The sequence below is a fragment of the Manis pentadactyla genome, chromosome 1, assembly GCF_030020395.1.
Source record: "Manis pentadactyla isolate mManPen7 chromosome 1, mManPen7.hap1, whole genome shotgun sequence".
NCBI lineage: Eukaryota > Metazoa > Chordata > Mammalia > Pholidota > Manidae > Manis > Manis pentadactyla.
Genome location: NC_080019.1, coordinates 177,172,300 through 177,192,354, shown reverse-complemented (window position 1 = coordinate 177,192,354; position 20,055 = coordinate 177,172,300). Strand labels below are relative to the sequence as shown.

Below are 20,055 nucleotides of genomic sequence, written 5' to 3'. Positions count from 1 at the left end.
TTTTAAGGTCTACTCTTAGCAACTTTCAAATATACAGCACCATTACATACATTTATTTTATAATCAAGTTTTTTCAAAGAATATTTTTACATTAATCTTTGTTTAATGTACATACAAATACATAATTTAAAAAGTATCTAGTATAAAAGGTTACAAACTGAACAGCAGGTACTTCTTCCTTAACTCCAAATTTCCCAGGTGTCCTAAGAAACAACCTCTCCTATCTGATTTTTTGGTGTCTCATTACTGAGATAAACATATGGCATCATATAAAGCCCCTTTCTCATACAAGGGTTAGGGGAAGTGAAGAGAAGAGGGTTTGGATAGGCCAGAGGTGCCCAGCTAGGGTCGCTGTTGAACGGGGCTACTATAGAGGAAGGAAATACACTAGGAGGACAGACAGCATAACATCAGACTACAAGGGTTGAAACAGAAGCAGAAAATGGAGACTTTTTAATCAATTTAATAAAAATTTATTGAGAACTGATCTGTACAAAACATGTTAGGAACCAAGAAGATGCTCAGAACCTAATGAAGACAGGGGCAGGGTAGAACTCACAAATGCTAAAATTACACGGATGAGCATGACTAGCAAGCTCTATAGGCCTATAACCCTGTGGGGTCCTTTGTACAGAATAAGAAGAACTATTTCTGTGGCATGGCCTCCTGAAGTTCTCTTGTGGTTTGGACTGAGGTGCTCTATCCCTTAGTGATGCTGCCTTAGTGGCCAGGGTCTCCTAACTCATTTCTTCTGGCCTAGTATATTGCCCTCCTGTGCCGTTTCTCCATCATTGAGAATGATGTATAGACAATCCTCAGACATGTCTGCCGGCTCTGCTTTGGGCCAGCCCACGTCTCCTCAGGACATTTGCAGGCCACGTCACTCTGGGTGGTTTGCATCCTGGTCCTCTAGTTCCGTCCCAGCTCTTTCTTTCTCAGCCATTAGTTGAAAGAATCCTATTCCATTCATTCTGTTATCATGATGGTAACCCTCTCTCCCAGCTCTGTTTCCAGCTAGATGAGACATCAGAACAACTTGGATATCATTAAAACCCATCATTGACCCCCAGGAAAACTGTTGTCCATCTTAAGTCCATTTGGACAAAAGGCCCACTTGTCCCAGGGCTTGTAGAGGGACTGGACAGACTGGACATTCACGTGCATCTGTTTTTCTCCTCTGAATATTGTGAACTCACTATTGGCCTTTGCGCAGTTGTCCCAGACCAAAATCTCAGGCATTTTTTTCCAGAAGAGAAGTAGTAAGGTCCACAGTGCATGTGCTCTCTGGCTTTATCCAGTGCTCTCTGCTAAGGCTTATCAATAGCTTGTTGGGCAGGTAGATGGGCCTCAATATTAGCAACAGCCCAGACAAAAACGGCTCCAGGATCCAAAGCTGGGTCCATCTCTATCCATCCTAATTTCCAAACTTTGAGTTGCTTTGCTCATGTTGTCAGCACACTATGCCACTGCTTTCTTTACTGACCCTCACGGAGGGATGAGAACTCCTTAGCAGAGGAACTTTTCTCAGGGCATAGTAATTACATTACTATAGTATACATTTCTTTATATTTCAAAATATTAACATGACAGAAACATGAAATACACAGCTCCCACCCAGACGGAGGAGGCATTAGGTGCAATTAGGCACTCTTTAGAATTCAGAGTAGATAAAAGCCACTGTTCCAGGGATTGGGGGTCCTACATAAAATACAGTTTATAAAATTAAGAAAAGAGGCTGAATCTGAAATAGGAGGTGTTAGTCTTAAACATCGTTCCTGACCCAGAAACCAGTTAGATGGGCTTTGCCCACATGTGTGCTCTGAAATGAAAGAAGCAGTTAAAATCTGTTCCCGCCATATGGAGCAGAACTGACATTAGAGGGAGGCTATTTTACTTAAAGAGCATCCTGGAGCCCCCACTGTTATTAATGGTAATATTTTCTTGCCTTCTGGGAAAGTTTAGAGAGACAAGAAAAAGGTCAGCTGGAAACTTGGAAAGGAAAGCATATAAAAAATGGATAGTCACATGGACTTTACTGTTTAATTAAAAATCTGTAGCACTTTTGTCTTCGGAGGCTGTCTTCGACATATTAACAACACTCTGGGCTTCCGCAGATCTTACAGACACCTGGTATTCTATTCTGGAGAAACAGAAAAAACTGGGTGAGATTCCACAGCAGAGCCACTTTCCTTTTCTAGACTTCGACAACTTAACAGAACATAGGGACCATTACAGGAACCACAAGGATAGACAAACTATTGAAGAGGTGGGGATATGCTGTCCGTGCTTCCTTCAGTAACTGCCCCTTATTACTGTCTGCGCCTGCCCCTGCCCTGTGTTAATTCCCTGCTGGACTACCTCTGAGCTGGGGCAAACAGGCAGGCAAGCTCTTAGCACCTGGGCTTGCCACCTGGGCCGTGTGGACTCATAGCAGCTGGTGTATCCAGGAAGTGCTGGGCCCTGTGGGGCTGTGCACGCTGGGGTCATGACTGTCTTTCTGTGACCAGGCTTGTGACTAGGGTTGCTTTGACCCCATGATTATGTGACCAGAGCCTTGATGCTGTTGAAAGCCCAGTTCCTCATTGAGGATGGAGGTACAGACAATCTGACTGCATTATATTGTGGAAGGACTGATCACCAGGAATATTCGTGTATTCCTTCATGCACATATTCATTATTTCAACAGATATTTATTCTGGTAGCCAAGGTATGGAAACAACCTAACTGCCCATCCATGGATGAAAGGATAAAGAAATATAGGTGTGTGCACATATATATGTGATATATATATATATATATAATGTATTTATATATACATATAATGGAATATTATTCAACCATAGGAAAGAACAAAATTTTGCCATTTGTGGCATGGATGGATCTTGTGGACATTATGCTGAGTGAACTAAGTCAAATAGAAAAAGACAAATACCATACGCTCTTTCTTATATGTGGAATCTAAAAATAAATAATAATAATAAAAAAGACCAAACTCATAGATATGGAGAACAGATTAATGGCGGTCAGAGGCAGGAGGTGGGAGATGGAAGAAGTGGGTGAAATGTTCTGTTTTATTTTATTTTATTTTAGTTTAAATAAACAGAATCTTTAAAACACCAAAAATCTGAACTCTTAAAAAAAAAAGCCCCTCACCATATTTTTGCCCTCTGTAGCCCTCAGTATGTGAAGAAAAGATAGTATAAAGAGGATATACACATTTCCCTCATGCTATATTTAGGGTTGCCTAAGTGCTGTTCTTATTTGGATTTGATTAGGTAAATGACCTAGGAAAAGCCAAATAAATGAAAAATAAATAAAAATCAAACAAGAAACTTAAAATATTGCTCAGCCAAAAGCAAATTTAAGAGAAACTAAAGCCTGATGAATAGTGTTTACTTTTCTATGAAACTCCTTTTCAACATGATATATATTTATCAAACCACTAGAGTGTAAATTCTATGAATAAGTCCTATCATCTCTCAACCAGTAGGCACCATGAAAACCATAACTACAGAAAATTGTTAATATTGTAAAAAGACTACTTCCTACAGATTCAAACAAGTCTGCTGCTGCAATTTCACAACAGGAAAAAAAATGTATTGAGCACCTACTATATGCTCTGTGCTCGGTGCTGGTAGCACAATAATGAACTTAACTGACAGGATCTTTGTCCTTTATAGAGTTTAGTTTATAGAGTTTTATAGAGTTCAATAAGTTACTTACACAAATATATAAGTGTAATGTGATATTATGAAGAAAAGCACAGGGATCCACATGATACTATAACAGGTTGACATCATCTCATTTGGGAAGGCTTATAAGAAAGTGCAACTTGAGGCAAGGCTGAAGAATGAAGTGAGTGACAGAACATTTGAAGCAGAGAGCACAGCAGATGCAGACACTGAGGCTAAAGGGAACATGTTATCACTTCTCACTTATTCATTTATTCTTTCTGCACATGTAGGACACCCACTGGCTAGGTACTGTGCTAGGTACTGGGGTTACCAGGTAAGTAAGATGCAGCGCATGCTTACCACATCAGGTCCTTTGGTATGGAGTTTTCATTTGGCCATGACTGAGCTCTTGGGCATTGTACATTGGACACCCTGCCATGCATTTACATAGCTGACATTTCCATCCAGGTCCTGACTAGTCTCAGTTTTCTCTCCCTCTCCATTAGTTTATGTTTGCTGAGATCTCAGCGCGCCTCATACTCAAGCCTATTCAAGTTATAGACCCTCTAGGACTGTAACTCGAACAATGTTGTAGCGTCAGAACTCACCTCTCTTCAGTCTGTTCATTCTCTTTCTCCCCCACCTTGGTGGTTTCTGAAAGAGACTAAAACAACCTTAGAAGATGGATTGGTCACAGATACCAAAAGAGGGAAAATCTGAAAAGACTCCAAAATCCTAGGACTCAGAGAAAAATTGCTGTGGCCTTATATGTGGAATAGACAGTTACTTGATGCAGTGTTGGGGAAACTGAGAGCTTCTTGCATTCAAAAATTAAATGCCTTCCTTTGCTTACTGTGCCTTAAATTTTAATGTTAGAAATAGGTTTTCCACTTACAGTTCTATTCTTTGCTAAAATACAAATACTACTGGGAAGGGTAACACATTTAGTTTTAGTGACTGCTAAAAATTTAGTTATTGGAAAAGAGTTTCCAGTCCTTTTCTAAAAATGTTTAGAAGGAGGAGGAAAAGGAACTTTTGAAGATGATAATGCTTAAAGGGATTAGCCAGCTGGCAGTATTAAATATTACACAATGCTGCATGGATGGGCCTAAGTGGGAAATCTCTAGTTGGCTAGACCTCCCAAAGCTGAGTTGTTATTGGTATGGATTTACTATTGACTCAACTTGGGGTGTAAACTCTTCCAAGCTGACTGTTGTGAAGGTGCTATTGTCCACTCAAAGCCTTAGAGTAGAGGTTGTTAACCTGGGTGTCCATGGAGGAATTTAGGGACTGAAGGAATCCTCTCAACAATAATTGGTTTTGAATACTTCTTATCATTGGCGGTTCTCTTTTGTGTGTGTGTTTAAAAATAATCAGCTTTGTTGAGGCATAATTAATACCTCAATATTATTGATTTTATCTTTTTGTGATGTGGTTTGTGCTCTCTGTGCCCTAAGATTTGCCTAAATTCACAATAAAATCCAGTCATTCTCTGTATAGATTTTGATGAGTTTAACAAATGCGTGCAATCATGTAACTACCACCATAACCAAGATATAAAACATTTATATAATTCCCAAAAGTTCTCTCTTGCCTCTTTAATCAATCCCCTTCCCTTACTCCATCCCCTAGTAACTAATGATCTGCTTAATGTCATAATGGTTTTGTTTTTTCTAAAATGTCATATAATGTGTAATCTTTTTGTGCCTGGCATCTTTCACTTAGGATACGGCTTTTTGAAGTTCAGCCATGTTATTGCATGTTACCAGGAGTCCATTTCCTCCTACAGCTCAGCAGTATTTCATTGTCTGAATATACCACTATTCATTTATCCATTTACCAATTGGTGAAAATTCAGGATGCCAGATTTTCAGTTTTATGAGGAAAGTTGCTATGGACATTTGTGTGTGTGTCTTCATGCAGACATATATTTTTATTTTTCATGGGTGAATATCCAGGATTGCTGGGTTGTGTAGTAATGCATGAGAATTTCACTTGTTTCATATCCTCTCCAGCACTTGATATTTATCAATCCTTTTAATTTTAGCCATGTTAGTGGGTGTGTAGTGGTATCTCATTATACCTTTAATTCATATTTCTGTAATGACTAATGATCTTCTCACTGTGTGACCATGCTTACTGGCCATTTGTATGTCTTCTTCTGTGAAGTATCTGGACAAGTCTTTTGCTTCCTGCCTTTGGTTAAATGGATTGTCTCCTTATCACTAAGCGGTAATATATAATTATATATCTGGATATAAGTCCTTTATCAGATATATCTTGCCAACATTTTTCTCTCAGTCTGTGGTTTGACTTTTAATTTTTTCAACACAGTCAAAGCGCAAATGTTTTAGATTTTGATGAAGTCCATTTTATTGATTTCATCTTTTTGTGATATGGTTTGTGCTTCTGTGCCTAAAGGTTTGCCTAATGTCAGGTCACAAGGATTTTCTCTCTGTTTTCTTTCAAAAGTCTTTTAATTTTGGCACTTATATTTAGTTCTATGATCCATTTTAAGCTATTTTTGTGTGTGTGCTCGGTTCCTATTTTCCATGTGGATATCTAATTGTCCCAACACCATTTGTTGAAAAGACTATCCTTTCTGCATAGAATTACCTTGGCACTGTTGTCAAAAGCAGTTGACCACATAAGTTTATTTTTTGACTCTGCATTTTATTGCATTGATTGATATGTCAGTTCTCTCACCAGTATCACACTCTCGATTACTATAGACATATAGTAAATCTTGAAATTAGGTAGTACAAACCCTCTTTGTTCTTATTTTCCAGAATTATGTTGGCAATTGTAGGCCCTTTGCATTTCCACATTATTTTTAGAATCTGCTTTTTAATTTCTGCTGAAAAGCCTGCTAGCATTTTGATTGCTATTATATCTAGTCTTCTGATCCATAAACATGGCATATTTCTCCATTTATTTAAGTCTAGTTTAATTTCTGTCAATAGTAATGTTTTTTAGTTTTCCATATACAGGTCCTGTACTTGTTTTTGAGATTTATTCCCAAACCTTTAGTATTACTTGATGCTACTGTAAATCACTCAGTTAGTCTTGATAGCTTTTTATGGATTCCTTACACTTTTCCACATACCTGATCATGTTATCAGTGGAAAAAAAAAAGACAGTTTTACTTCTTCCTTTCCAACATGTATGTCTTTCTTCCTTCCTTCCTTTTTTTTCTTGACTTGTTGCTCTGGCTAGAAGTTTCAGCACAACGTTAAACAAAAACAGTGAGAATGATGTCCTTGCCTTAGTCCTGATCTTTTTAGTCTGTCAATATGGTGAATTTTATTGCTTGATTTTTTGATGTTGAATTCACCTTATATTCCTGGAAAAAACTCCACTTGATCATGATGGATCATACTTTTACTATATTGCTAGATTATAGTCACTAATTTTGTTAAGGATTTTGGCTTCTCTTCACAAGGGATATGTGAGTTTTCTTTTCTTGTGATGTCTTATTTCTAGTTTTGGTATTAGGGCTCCCCCTGCTTTCAGAGCAGCATGGAAACTGACTCCAAGTTTATCTCACCTTTTCCTTTCTCTCGGGACTGCTGTTTTCTGCAGCCTGTTGTCCAATGTCTGAAAACAGTTTCATCTATTTTGTCTGATTTTTAGTTGTTTATGGCAGGAGGCCCATTCCTGTAGCAGTTAGTCCTTCATGGGAGGAAGGAGAAGTCTATGGTTTCTATACAATTGTAAAAGACCTTTAGTTACTAGAAAACTCATGCTTGCTTTCTTATACCTTCTTATAACCTTTATCAGTTGAGATGCCTTTTGGAGTACAATTTGTGTACCCTATGGCAGTTCTTCAGATATTTGAAAGAGCATGTGTATTCTCTCCAAGGCTTTTTTTCTAGCAAAGCATCCTCAGTCACTTGAGCTATTGTATTTCTTATTTGACTGATCTTCCGGGCACTTCATAAATCAGGTTAGGTTCTATTTTTGTCAAAGTTCCTCTTAAAAAATAATGGTGCTTACAGCTGAATACAGTATTTCAGATGTATGTAGACAACACAGGACTATCATATCATCCTTTCATTCCCATGACAATTCATCACCATTTCAAAGAAAAAATTTTTTAAAGCTTCTATTTTAAAATGAAAGTAGACAGTAAGAATGCAAATTCTGAACTCTTGGATTTGATTACACATTTAGAATTTTGAAGGACAAACATGATGATATCACCAACTTTCAGTTCTGAAGCCCTGTGAAAGTTCCTGTTTAAATGGTGGTTAAAAATGATTTATTTTGGAAAAGATACTTTCCCTTTACTAAATCATTCCTAAAAGAGCTGAGATTCTTACAGGTTTGGTAGAAGGAGGCAAGCTGTAAAAACTGTTGGTTGGGAGGGCATGATTATTACAGGTTTCAGTCACACAAGATGCAAATGAAGAAGTAAAACTTCAGGAGGAGCTATTTTAGTCTTTCTCCCCAGTGGGTAAACTGATAGGGTAACTTCTGATTGGGAAAAGACAGTAACTCAGTGTTACAATTTCTCATGCCTTATCTGCCCTATTTGACAAATCAAAAAAGAGAAGAGAGATTTGAAACCAGCTAGAATAAGCATGGCATTTCCCTTTTATTCATTTAACAGCCCAAACAGGGTAAATATGTATGGTTGTGGCATTGAAAAACTATAATTACTGGAAAAACACTGTAAAGGACTCTTGACATCAAGGTAGGTAGTTTGAGGGCCATCTCCTCCGAGAAAAGGATTAACATTAGATTAGGAAGAAGCTCCCATTTTGGAGAAATTCCTACTAGTTATCAGTAAGCTTGTGTCTCTTTGGATGGATCATGACTGCTTCCATGTCTGTGTGTTGGCAGCATTTAGTTCCTTGTGGTTGTAGGACTGTGATTCCCATTTCCTTGATGCGCTCAGCTGAGGGCCATTCCCAGATTCTGGAGGTCACCCACATTCCTTGGCTCATGGTCCTTTCCTCCATTAATGCCAGCAAGTGGTGGGTTGAGCATGTTTCAAGCTTTGGATGTCCCCGCCTTCTTCCATTTCATCTTTGTCTCAGTTTGGAAAGTTTCTCTGACTCTGTGATCAGATTGGTAATCTCATCAATTTAAGGTCAGTGCCTTAATCACATATGCTAAGTCCCATTTGCTATGTAAGATAATGTAGGTTCTGGGGCATAGGAGCGAAACATCTTGTTGGGGGCATTATTTAAACTTTCATACAGACAATGCCAGAGTTATCCACAAAGCAATGCAGATGTTGCTGAAGTTACAGAACTCAGATTTACAAACATTTCATATCTACATGGCATGGTTACTTTTTATATCTCCCTCCTTCCAGTGGTATCAAGGCTCCTCTCTTTGACCAAACTCAACCATATAGGTGGCTGCCTGACCATACAACCTTTTCCTACCATTATTCTTTATCACATTCTTGAGGGCTTATATATGTGTTATGTTCTTGTGTTGTCTTCTGCTTTTAACCACTCAAAAGCTCACTTTGACAACCTTGTATAGACACGCACAGCTTCTTGAATCCCTTCCAACTTCTCTCACAAATCTTAACTTTAATTCCTTTATCTAGTCTCCTGAATTTTCCTAATTGCCTCTTGGGAGAAGAAATATTCTTATTCTCTTTCTTCAGCCATGCTTTGTTTCATTTATAAGCTAATCATTCCAATGTGAAATCAGCTTCAGGAAATAGTTTCTTCCCGAGAAGGTTGCTTTTACACATTCAGCTAATTTTAAATGGCAATGAGATTAAAAGAAAGAGAAGCTCAAAACTCTCACCTTGAAAAGTCAAAGCTTGGACAAGCATGACATATCCATATATCTGACCCTGGACTCTGAATTTTACACATTTATATCATTGACATCTCTCAGTACACCCCATACTTTGGTAATTTGTGTGGCTCTACCATATTCTTTGTATTAATTTATTGGAATTGGATAACCAGTTCCCAATTTCCTGTTTTTAAAACACAGCAGGTTGAAATGAGTGACTGCTCATGTCATCTGTCTAGAAAATTGACTGGTACACTGAAATCTCAAATAAGATGCTGACCAGGAGCATTACTCATCTTAGGCTTTTACCATGAGTGAGTAAGAAAGTTACCTTGATTATTAGTACCAGCCAGACTTGTACTGGAGGCGGTTACTGAGAATAAAGTCCAACCTTATCTTACAACTTTGACCAAATCAGCCCAAATCACAAACAGGCTACTATATGTTGGGACTGCTTTGCACCTCTGAAGCACAGAGCCACTTTTACAACTGAAGTCAATGAGGAGACTGCACAGTGCAGTGCTATTTACAATAGCAAAACTATGGTAACAACCCAAGTGTCCACCAATACAGAGTTGGTTAGATAAATTAAGGTCCACATAATGGAATATCTCACAGCTATTTAAAATGATGCTATGGAATGATATTTGGTGACACTGAAAATTTTCTTGCTAATTTAATACAAAAAGTTAGGAAACAGGACATGTGATATTATCCAAATTGTGAGAAATGTCCTTATAATATTATCCCACCTAAGGAAAATAACACAGATTTACATGTAGAAAAATCTGGAACAAAGGCACCAAAATGTTGTCTGTATATCATTTTTTTGTTACTGGTGAAATTCTAGGTGATTTTTATTTTCAGTGTATTTGGTAATGGGTATTAATACTTGGTAATCAATATAAGTTAATATTTTAAAAAGCTAGTAGGGAACAATTTATCCAACTTATTTCTCAGGAAAACCTAGACTTTTAGAAATGCAAAGGCAAATCTTAGGTCCTCTACCCTCCCCACCCTGCACCCAGCACCCCTGCTTAAATACCACCAGGTCCATAATCATGAACACTTATAAATGTTTCACCATTTTACTTCATCTCACAATACACTCACAATGTAGGATAGGTTAAGCAAGGAATAATTAGCTTTGTCTGGAAACCAGAAGCATATTTGTAAACCTTAGATTAGAAATGTTCTCTTTCCTAGAAATCTAGAGCAACGTCAAGTCCCATCTATATGGGCTCCAAACCCTGAGGGAAAACCTTTTCCTCCAACTCCTTGCCGACCTTTTGCCAGGCTGGGCTCAGCCCCCTGTGCTCCAGATGGCAGCTGGTGGGGAAGTAGCTACCAAGTGTCCGAGGGGAGGACAAGCGCTGACTCACCACGTTCATGAGAGGAGTCAGGCTGCTGTTTCTTCCTTTTCTTTAGTGTTAGGAAGAACACCATCCCACACACAGCAACCAGTGTTACAAGTAGAGCCACAATCGGGAGGATGTGGCCTTTGTCAGGGTGGTGTTCCTTGGGTGGCTTTGCATCTAGAAATGACCACAAGTTTTCAATCAGCCAGGAAGGTTGATTATAAAAGGTTTATAATTACTGCTGTTCCCTTTATCCACATGCCGGCAGCTCCCCGGGGCTCTACTGCCAGAGGAGCTTGAAATCCACAGTATGAGGCCATAGAAAGTCCCCGTTGCAGGGCCTCAGCAGCTACCTAAGGCCTCTGGCCGAATGCCTGGACTAAGCTGCCTTCCCTTCCTGGAGGCCGGGGTGACAGTGACTGCCATCTAGAAGAAGAGGGTCAGCGGGCCCTGGGTTCTGGGCTCTGGGTTAGGTAGCCATGCCGAGGCTCCGAGTACGCAGTCATCTGATCAGCACCTGGCTTCCTCAGCCCCGGGTGCAGCCAGGCCTAGGTCCTGGAGTTCCCTGTGGTAATTCCTCCATCAGCTGTCACCTCGTGGTCACGCTCCAGATGCCTCCTCCGTGGACAAATATAAGTGCCTCCTTATAGGCCTTCTCCTACTTCCAGTTTTTGTTTGTTTGTTTTCTTCCACTCAAATCATGCAGATTTCCTCAAGCCTGGCTTTCAGCATGTCACATTGACTAGAAAACCTTTAATATCTCTTTATGCCCCGAGGAACCAGGGTCAGGATCGACTCCTGGGAGGTCAGGACTTACTTCCTCCCATAGGGACTCCTAAGTTTCTCAGAAGTTGAAAAACAGGCTTTGGAAGGAAGCTTAGAAATGAGAGGCCCACTTTATAGACATTCATGAGAACAGTTCTGGTAGTTAATCTCATACTACAGGAAAATAGGATCAGCTGACTTCCCATTAGTTTAGCTACAATTTATGGACACATGCCCTGTTCCTGGGACATTCAGAAAAGGAGTTGTTGGCATTGCAGGCCGTATTCAGCACTTCGGGTCTGTCCCTTGGGTCTGTTCGGCACTCCCTTTAAAGGAAGTTACACCTGTTAACATGGAGGTTGCTACCTTTTGATACCAAGAAATGTTCCTTGGGTCTAACCTTCTCAGATCAAGCCATAAAATAGGGACAAGTGCCATCTTCTGAGGCAGCTGGAGCTGAGGCGGCAGCTGGGAAGGTTTGGGCAGGAGCTGAGAAGCTAACAGTGAGCATGATGAAGCTGCACACAGACGAGAGGCTCTCCTCGTCTGCAGGCTGTGGGAGCCACGGTGGAGGCCCCAGGGCATGTCATGTGTGGGGATGCTGGTGGCTCCAACAAGGTACGGAATTCAGGGGTGGCTTGGGAGAGAGACTTCTGTGAGGCCAAGAGAGGCTGCAGTGGAAGCAACTAGGACAGGCTGGGTGCCCTCACCACTCACTGGACTCTCCGGACTGGAGGTGTCTGAGCAGAAGGAAATCAGTACCAGAACAGAGGATCGGCCTGCTGGTAAAGCTGGCCGGTGAGGGCAACCCCAGGGCCTGTCCGTAAGAATGTGTCCTAGGCCAAGTTATGTGTGAACAATGAGACACCAGGAGAAAGGTGGCAGCAAAGTCAGAGGGTGGCATAGTCAATGGATGACTTCATTCGGGGTGGGCGGGGCAAACCAAGGGGCTCGTGCTGGTGAAGAGACAAGCAAGCAGAAGGCAGATGGGTCAGGGTTCAGGGTCGGGCCCAGAGGAAGCCGTGGCAGGAGCCATGCAGCCTTTCTTCTAGGAAAGAATCTTAAAATTACTGTTGCTTAAAAGTGGGATCTCAAACATGGGTACATTTCCTACAGGGCACATCTGTGACTTTAAAATGGCAAGTTCCCAATAGCTCCTATTGAAACTCTTTAGTTTCAATGCTTCCCTCCAGCTGGTCCCCATACTACACGATCCATGCACCACAAGAATTTCTGCTCCTGAGTCTCCATGACACATAAGCCCTGATGTCCCCCACCTCCACCTGTGCCCACATCAGACACCGCTAATCAGCTGTGGTCCTCTCACCTTCTAAGCCTGGACGTTGTCTCAGAATTTTTCTTCCTGTGCAGGAGGCCACCACAAGTCTGAGCACCTGTCATCTCTTCACAACTCTTATTAAGTCCACTCATTTCTTGTAGGTGTTATAAGTTCCCACTTTCTTTAGGGAGACTTCCCTGACCCTCAGGGAATTTGCCTACATCTGAATGCCTACAAAACTGATTTTCAGTCAGTCTTCTTTTTAAATTTAGTCATGTATTTCCATGGGATATAACTGAGATTCTGATTCAGTCTTGTTATGTGTGTACGTCATGGAGGTCTGATTGTATTGGAAGGGCCTCAAGGGCAGAGAGTAATGTCATACCTTTTAGTTTACACCCCTGTCCCCATGTCTACACCACCTCTGTATCATTCCAACTCATAAGAAGTGTTGTGTGTACGCATGAAATGTGTATGTGTGTGTGTGCGCTTTAATGAAAGGAAGAATTCTAATCTGGAGGAATCCTGTACTTTCTGACTTAAATTTCAGAATCTTCTATCCACAGGTAGCCCCAAATCTGTCATTTTCAGAGCTAAGAACATATTTCCTGAAGGGCAGCATGTGTGCATGGCCTCCTGGGCCTTACAGCACTCAGATGAAGTAGGAGCTCTCTGCCTGGGTCCTTCTTAATAGTACCATGAAGTGGCCCAGTTGGAGCTTTGCTGACAAGCAGGAGACATTGGATGAGCTGACTTAACCATTTGTATATAATACCTAATGAAAGAAATAGCCCTGGGAAGCAATTTTACCTATATTGTAAGGTGAGGAGAGAAGCTGCGTCTCCATTGCCTCTGGCTGCAGGACACAGTAGATGCTCACGTTGTTTGTTTCAGAAGGGATTGTAAAAGAGAAGTTGATAGAAACGCTGTACAGTTCTGTGATATTATTTTGAGATTTCTTCATGACAGCATCATACTTAGTAGTTGAATTCTTCTTTTCTAGGATAAAATACATCCCCTTAGGTTCTGGGTAGCCTTCCATAGACGAGCAGGTCAGATTTATGATGGTGTCAGAATTTTCTGTTCTATTAGAAATTAACATTATTTCAGGCTGACTGAAGTTAGCTGAAAGGAGAAGAGAGACACACAAAAAAGAAATCAGTCTAAATTTAGCTGTCTTCTAGAAAAGAACAGCAAACAATTAGATACCTGACCTGGGAACTCACTGAGGGCATACCTGGGAGCACAGGGTACCTAAAGTGTGGGCCTCTGTCCATGGTGAGGGCCCTACGTTTATTTTTCAAGAAGACAACTGTGGGCCATGCTTACTTCCTGCTTGCCCAAATCAAGGGGGTGTCCTCTGAGGAACAGAAGGACTGAAACTGAGTCACCAAAGATTCACAAAGAGGCCATTGTTCTAGGGAGTAGAGTCTAGGGAAGAAGCTGTCTGACTTTAGGACCCAAGTGTCCCATGGGGTACATTCCAGCTTGCTAGATTAAGAGAGCAGAAAGGATTTGAGGCTAAAGTCACACCAGGAACTAACAGAGTTCATGATGTTGGCATGCTGTGGGCCATATTTTCCAGAAACTCAAGCATGCTGGTGGTAAGTGAGTGGATGGGGATTTTGGATTTAGAAATTCAGAATATTGCTTTTGGGCAACACCATCAAGATGTCTTCATTTTATGCTATACAATGAAGGTCAAACCCAACCATTGTTAGGGAAAATACATCATTTTGATAAATACAGAGCTTCTCTTGCCTTGGTTTGCCATTCAGATTTTTATGGCTGTTGAGGATCCCTGGCACCTAGCCCCTTCTGCTCTTCTTCTACAGTAACTAGGGAGTTTTGCAGGCTCTGCATACTAATTTATCATTTCATGTATTGTTTTCTAAAACTTCAGTGATTTGCATGCTAACTTTACAAATTTTGCTGTATCAACATACTACTTAAGCACTCTGCATGCACTTTATGTGGAAGGTGGAATGCCACGGTGCCACCTACTTTAGCCTTAACTAGCAATATCTGTGAAATCACACATTGGATAGTTATTGTTTTTCCAATACACATTAAAATAAATGATAACTGTTAAAATTCTAAAAAATGATTGTGTCCCACCTAAAATGTATGTTCCTCAATGATACCTGGCCATACTTTGAAAACATTGATTTAGCCCTGGATTAAATGTTCCCAAAGCCCTGTGGCCTTGTTTGAATCATACAGGACTTATAGGGAACAACTCTCCATTCCATTTCTACTTTTGCCTCTGCTTTACTCTGTGGTTTCAGAATTGGTGTGGATCTGCCTTTTTCGGTTTCATTAAAAATTGATGTGGATCTAGCAGTCCCACACCTGGGTATCTTCCCTAGAGAAATGAAAATTTATGGTCATACAAACATTTGTACATGAATGTTTATGACAGCTCTTATTCATCACAGCACCAACTGAAAACAACCCATTATCTTTCCATGGGTTGAATGGATAAACAATAGAATGCAATAAACTCAGCAATAAACAAGGAACAGACTTTTGACATATGCAACAACTTGGATGAATCTCAAAGGCATTTCATTGAATGAAAGAAGCTGTTCTTAAAAGGTTACATGCTGGATGGCTTCATTTCTGTCATGTTCTCCAAAAACAAGACCATCGGATGCAAAACAGGTTATGCATATGGAGAAGGTATGATTATAAAGGGATAGCATGAAAAAATTATTTTAGGGAGATGGGAATGTTTTATACCCTGTTTATAGTAGTGATTATGTAAATCTATTCATAAGTTAAAATTAACAGAACTGTGTGCCAAAATTAAAATAATTAATTTTATTGTATTATATATTTTTAAAAATCTGTAATGATACTTACATTTTTCATGGCCTGGAAAAACAGAGGAGCTGTATTGCTAATTTTGGGATATTGGTATTTCCCTTCTGTGTACCAGGCTCATGGTTAGGCAGCAAACCACTCAGAAGCAGCCTCCAGGAGGTTGAAGGGAAAAACCAAACCCTAGGGAGGGTCAGCTGTCACCCTCACTAGGAACTCCGGGCAAAGATTTTACTGGGTGAGAAATCGTAGACCAAAGGAGAAAATGAATGTAAAAGAAATTTGAGACCCATTCGGTTATATAAACTTAGTTATGGCCAAATTGCCAGTAGTTTTCACTTAACCACATTACCTTTGTTCAGTTAGCACTATTTTGTCCCCAAAGCAGATTCTTACTGACCCTGAAGAAGAAAATTATGAAAAGTACAAAGGACTTTCATCTCCCTACTCCCAAAGCCTGCACTCCCTTCAAATGTATTTGGTAGCAATGGCTATCCTCTGCCTTCTGTCTGCAGGCTCCTTCCTTCCCCCACCGGTGTTTCTCTGCTCATTGCCATCTCATCTGAGAAGGCCAAGATCTGAGTGTGCTGTTGACTACATACCAACCACTGACAGCTCAGAACTCATTTGGTAGATGGGAATGAGTCCTTTAGGCCCTTGATGATGGACGAAACATTGATACAAGCCTTCATCCTTGATCTGAAGGTTGTGGAGTCTCAGGGTCCAATTGTCCTGGTCAAAGCTTGTGCGGCCCTTATACTTGGGATGAACATTGTCAGGTTTCTCTTTGCCTTTGTATAGCTCATACAGAACCAGCTTATGCTGCTTCTGCCAAAATACCACCAGCTCTTCCAGGCTTATGTTCTGAGAGTTTGTGAAGTGGCATGGCAGGTCTCCAATCTTGTCAAAATATGCCTGACTCTTCATGGAAGCAGCACCTGAAAAAGGAAATGTGGAGACTGGGAAAGAAGAAACAAGAGGAAAGAAAAAAACCACAATTCCATTTCTCCTTATAAAATATCCACAGGTTATCTTATCAGTAATGATACTGAACAACTAGATATTAAAGTCTGGAACTATGCATACATACTGGAATCTGGAGAAAGACTTTTGTCCTCACTCTGCTGTTAACTAAAAGTGGGCCTTATGCAAAATGCAACTGCTGTGAGACTCAGTTTCCTTATCTGTTTAATGAAGGGAAGGACTAAGTGTTTTATGGATCTTTCTAGTACTATGGTTGTGTGAATTTAAATTAAAATCCCAGAATAGGGAAAACCAGCAGTTAGACAATTCATTCATCCTTCGATTACCTTCCTATAGCCTGAGTATTGATTCTGTTCACTGTAGCTTTTACAGGCCTCATTACTTCTCTACCTCACCAAGAGCTCTCTTCCCTTCCTGCCCCTTTGCCCTTTGGCCTACTGTAGTGGAAAGCTTTCTGATAATGGTAACGCATGTGATATCCTTACTTTCATTATGCTGAGTAGTTGGGGGTCACACTGAGTAATGTATTTGAAATTCATATAGTTTCCTTTACAGAGGTTCCCTCATGACCACTGTTCCCATCTCCCAAGGGCACAAACCAGTTTGGAAATGACACAAATAGTCAACCAAGGCCTCTGTTCTCAGTGACCTCTCTAAACTCTTTCAGGGATCAGAAAGAGAACTGGGCAAATACGGTGGTTGTTTTGGGACTGTGGTGGTCAAAGACCATTTAAGGTACATGAATGAAATGCTGGAAGTGAATCATAGATGGGAAGGTGAGGATGTGCTTTTGGGGAAACCCCAGGTACCACGAACGGGTTCCCAGTATGCACTGCCCCTGGAAATTTCTACAGCCCCTGGAGGATATGCTGGTAGAGTTCAGAGGGAGGGATATAGGTCACTTAACTCCTTAAATGTGAATGATTACAGGATTTTTGTAGGACCTATGCCCAGTCACAGAATTACCTGAGGCTCGGCCATGGAGTAATGATGGGTGAGAAGTGCAGGGTTAGTTGGGTAAATGCTATTTGTTAGTTAATATGAAGTTCGATGCCCCCCTAGGGATAAAGTTAGGGTGGGTTCTAAATAAAGCTTCATCCTTCAGGACTTGAGTGAAGGGATGTTGACATTAAGGAGAAAAGGGGAGGTAGGTTGGTGAGAGAGATGAGAGGAGTTTCATTTGAAGTGTTGTTTGAATAGTGGCAGAAGAAATTAAATTGATCTGATCAATGAGTTTCTCTTCTAAGAGAGGGAGTAAGACAAATAACAGTGACATGCACTTGGCCAAATTGAACTGTGCAGAGAGTGGCCAGTGAGAACACATACTCAAGGGGGTTGGTGGTGGTCTTGAGCTCTAAGGGAAGAGGACTCCAGGCATCAGCGGGAGCTGGCGCAAGTTTGATTCACTGCCTATTGCATTACCCTGTGAAACGCTTGCAAGTATAAAATGTAGCATTTGTACAGGATGCATTCATTCTCACACTGGAGGAAGGTGGGAGGATCTACCTGGGTACCTAGAACAGTGAAAGGGAAACCTAAGGAAGATTCACCGTATTCAGTACTTACCTTACAAGGATCCTGGGGCTCCTGCTCTACAACTTTGCTAAACTCTGAATAATAATGTGAGAGTGCCACCTACTGTAAAAGCTTCTAGCAGCTACCTCTGGGGAAACTCATTCTGGTTTTATCACTAATTTGCTCTGATAGAGAGCAGACGACCTAAGGGAGAAACCAAATCCATAGTTGAAAATTCTGCCAATGAACAGTCGGCATTTTACTATTACTCAGCAGTCAGCTGCACCTTCTGGGCCTGGAAGTGATTTCGCCTGTTTTCTTCTATCTTCCTGATTTAAGGTTGTTTCTCTGCAGAACGTCCGAGTATCTTCTCTCCTTCCCACCCACTTTCTCCACTCATGGACTGGTCCAACTTCTCTGACCCAGGCCCCCTCTCTCAAAGACTGAAGGGCATTTCCTTCCACCCTTCTAACTGCGCCCCTCCTCACCTACCAACAGAAAGCGTGGTCTGTGTTTTAAAGGCATTGGTGTCATGAGGGTGGGTATTTGCTGGCTGGTCACAGATGCTGAATCTCTGGCCCCACCCCAGGCCTACTGAGTCAGAATCTGCATTTTAACAAGAGAAGCTGCAGTAGAGGATCCAGGCCTCCTGAGTGGAACAAAGAAGATAATAAACAGTTGTTTCCATCTGTGCCTCCTCAACCTTCTCTCCTCACCCTGGAGTGGAAATCACTCTGAAGCCCATTCTGAGTGGAACTGAGAGTATTTCACAATTTATACTACATAGTTCTCACCAGCCACTGGCTTCCATGACATTACTCAGAGTTACACATGCCAGTCCCTTCTCTGACAATGTGGCAAAGATTTAGCTTATGGTCTGTTTTCCCTAAGTGGTCTCAGGCCTCCCCTGTTATGACCCCAGACCTTAGGCCACCCACCTACGGACTTGCTGGACTCCACTGGTGGGGAAGCATTGAGATTTTCTCCCTTGTCCAGCACTTAGGTAGTAGAAATGGTCTGGGTTTCATTATAACTGGTTGCTATGGTGATGACAGGAGCCATTTAGTGTTTGAGAATCCATCTAGACCCTTCTGTAATCATCTTGGAGAGTTTGTTTCAAAGTCCTCAAATACTTGAGGACTTCCTTAGCAATATACTGTTTGAACGTCACACAAAAACTATAGTTTTTTCTAGTCTTCTAACCTTCTGAGGACTCTGACCCTGCCTTCCAGGAGTCTTCCCTGTTCTCTACCCTAAATGTACGTTTTATATATTTAATTATCATCTCTTCCTCATGTTACTATGCTTATCTGTACTCATGAATTTTACTTTTTTTACTAAACTTCCTTTAAAGCTTTACTAGGCCATCTGAATGGCTCATTCCATTGTAATAAACCTTCTACATCTTCAAACCTCTCCATCAAATGTTTCCCCCAAAGTTGTGCTTTATTGAAATCTGGTCCTACCTGAAGGACCCCACTTGTCCCCCCCAACTGCTTGTTTTATCATACTTCACAGGGCCCTTGGGCAACCTTCTTCCCCTTTTAAGGTGTCCCCCTCTCTCATTGCTATTAGCTACTAATCATTTGTCACTACTTCCTTGCTTACCAAGAATTTTGGCGTCAGATGCAAGGGCTTTCTTTCCAATCAACTATTATAATCAGTCTGTGTGAGTTCAGCATGCATATACTCACCAATAATTTGCCTCAAAGTCCTTTGATCCTTTCCACTTTAAAGATCTTCATTCACAAGCTACCTCAGCAGCCAATTTCCCATGACGTAACCCTGAACCTTATCACCAAGAACAGCTTTACTCCTAGAATCTTAAACCTGTCTCTTGTCCACAAGCTATCTGCCTTCAAGATTTGCTCTTGATTACTCCATGTACATC

At 40.9% G+C, this 20,055-nt stretch overlaps 1 protein-coding gene across 10 annotated transcripts in view; it reads right to left on the bottom strand.

Moving 5' to 3' along the window:
• Nucleotides 1-450: 450 nt before the first annotated feature.
• The window catches only part of CD86 (CD86 molecule), a 53,794-nt gene continuing 34,189 nt past the window's right edge, over nucleotides 451-20,055 (bottom strand). For 6 of the 10 annotated variants that reach the window (XM_036883443.2, XM_036883442.2, XM_036883445.2 and 3 more), the window contains 5 exons: nucleotides 16,268-16,603; nucleotides 13,653-13,967; nucleotides 10,823-10,975; nucleotides 4,283-4,328; nucleotides 451-2,140 (listed from right to left, as the gene is read on the bottom strand). In XM_036883443.2, the coding sequence (XP_036739338.1) occupies nucleotides 2,044-2,140; nucleotides 4,283-4,328; nucleotides 10,823-10,975; nucleotides 13,653-13,967; nucleotides 16,268-16,603 (947 nt within the window). In that variant the 3' untranslated portion in view covers nucleotides 451-2,043. Of the gene's footprint in view, nucleotides 2,141-4,282; nucleotides 4,349-7,792; nucleotides 8,737-10,822; nucleotides 10,976-13,652; nucleotides 13,968-16,267; nucleotides 16,604-20,055 lie in introns of those variants that run through there. The other 4 variants (XM_057503234.1, XM_036883448.2, XM_036883450.2 and 1 more) reach the window with 4 other exon arrangements.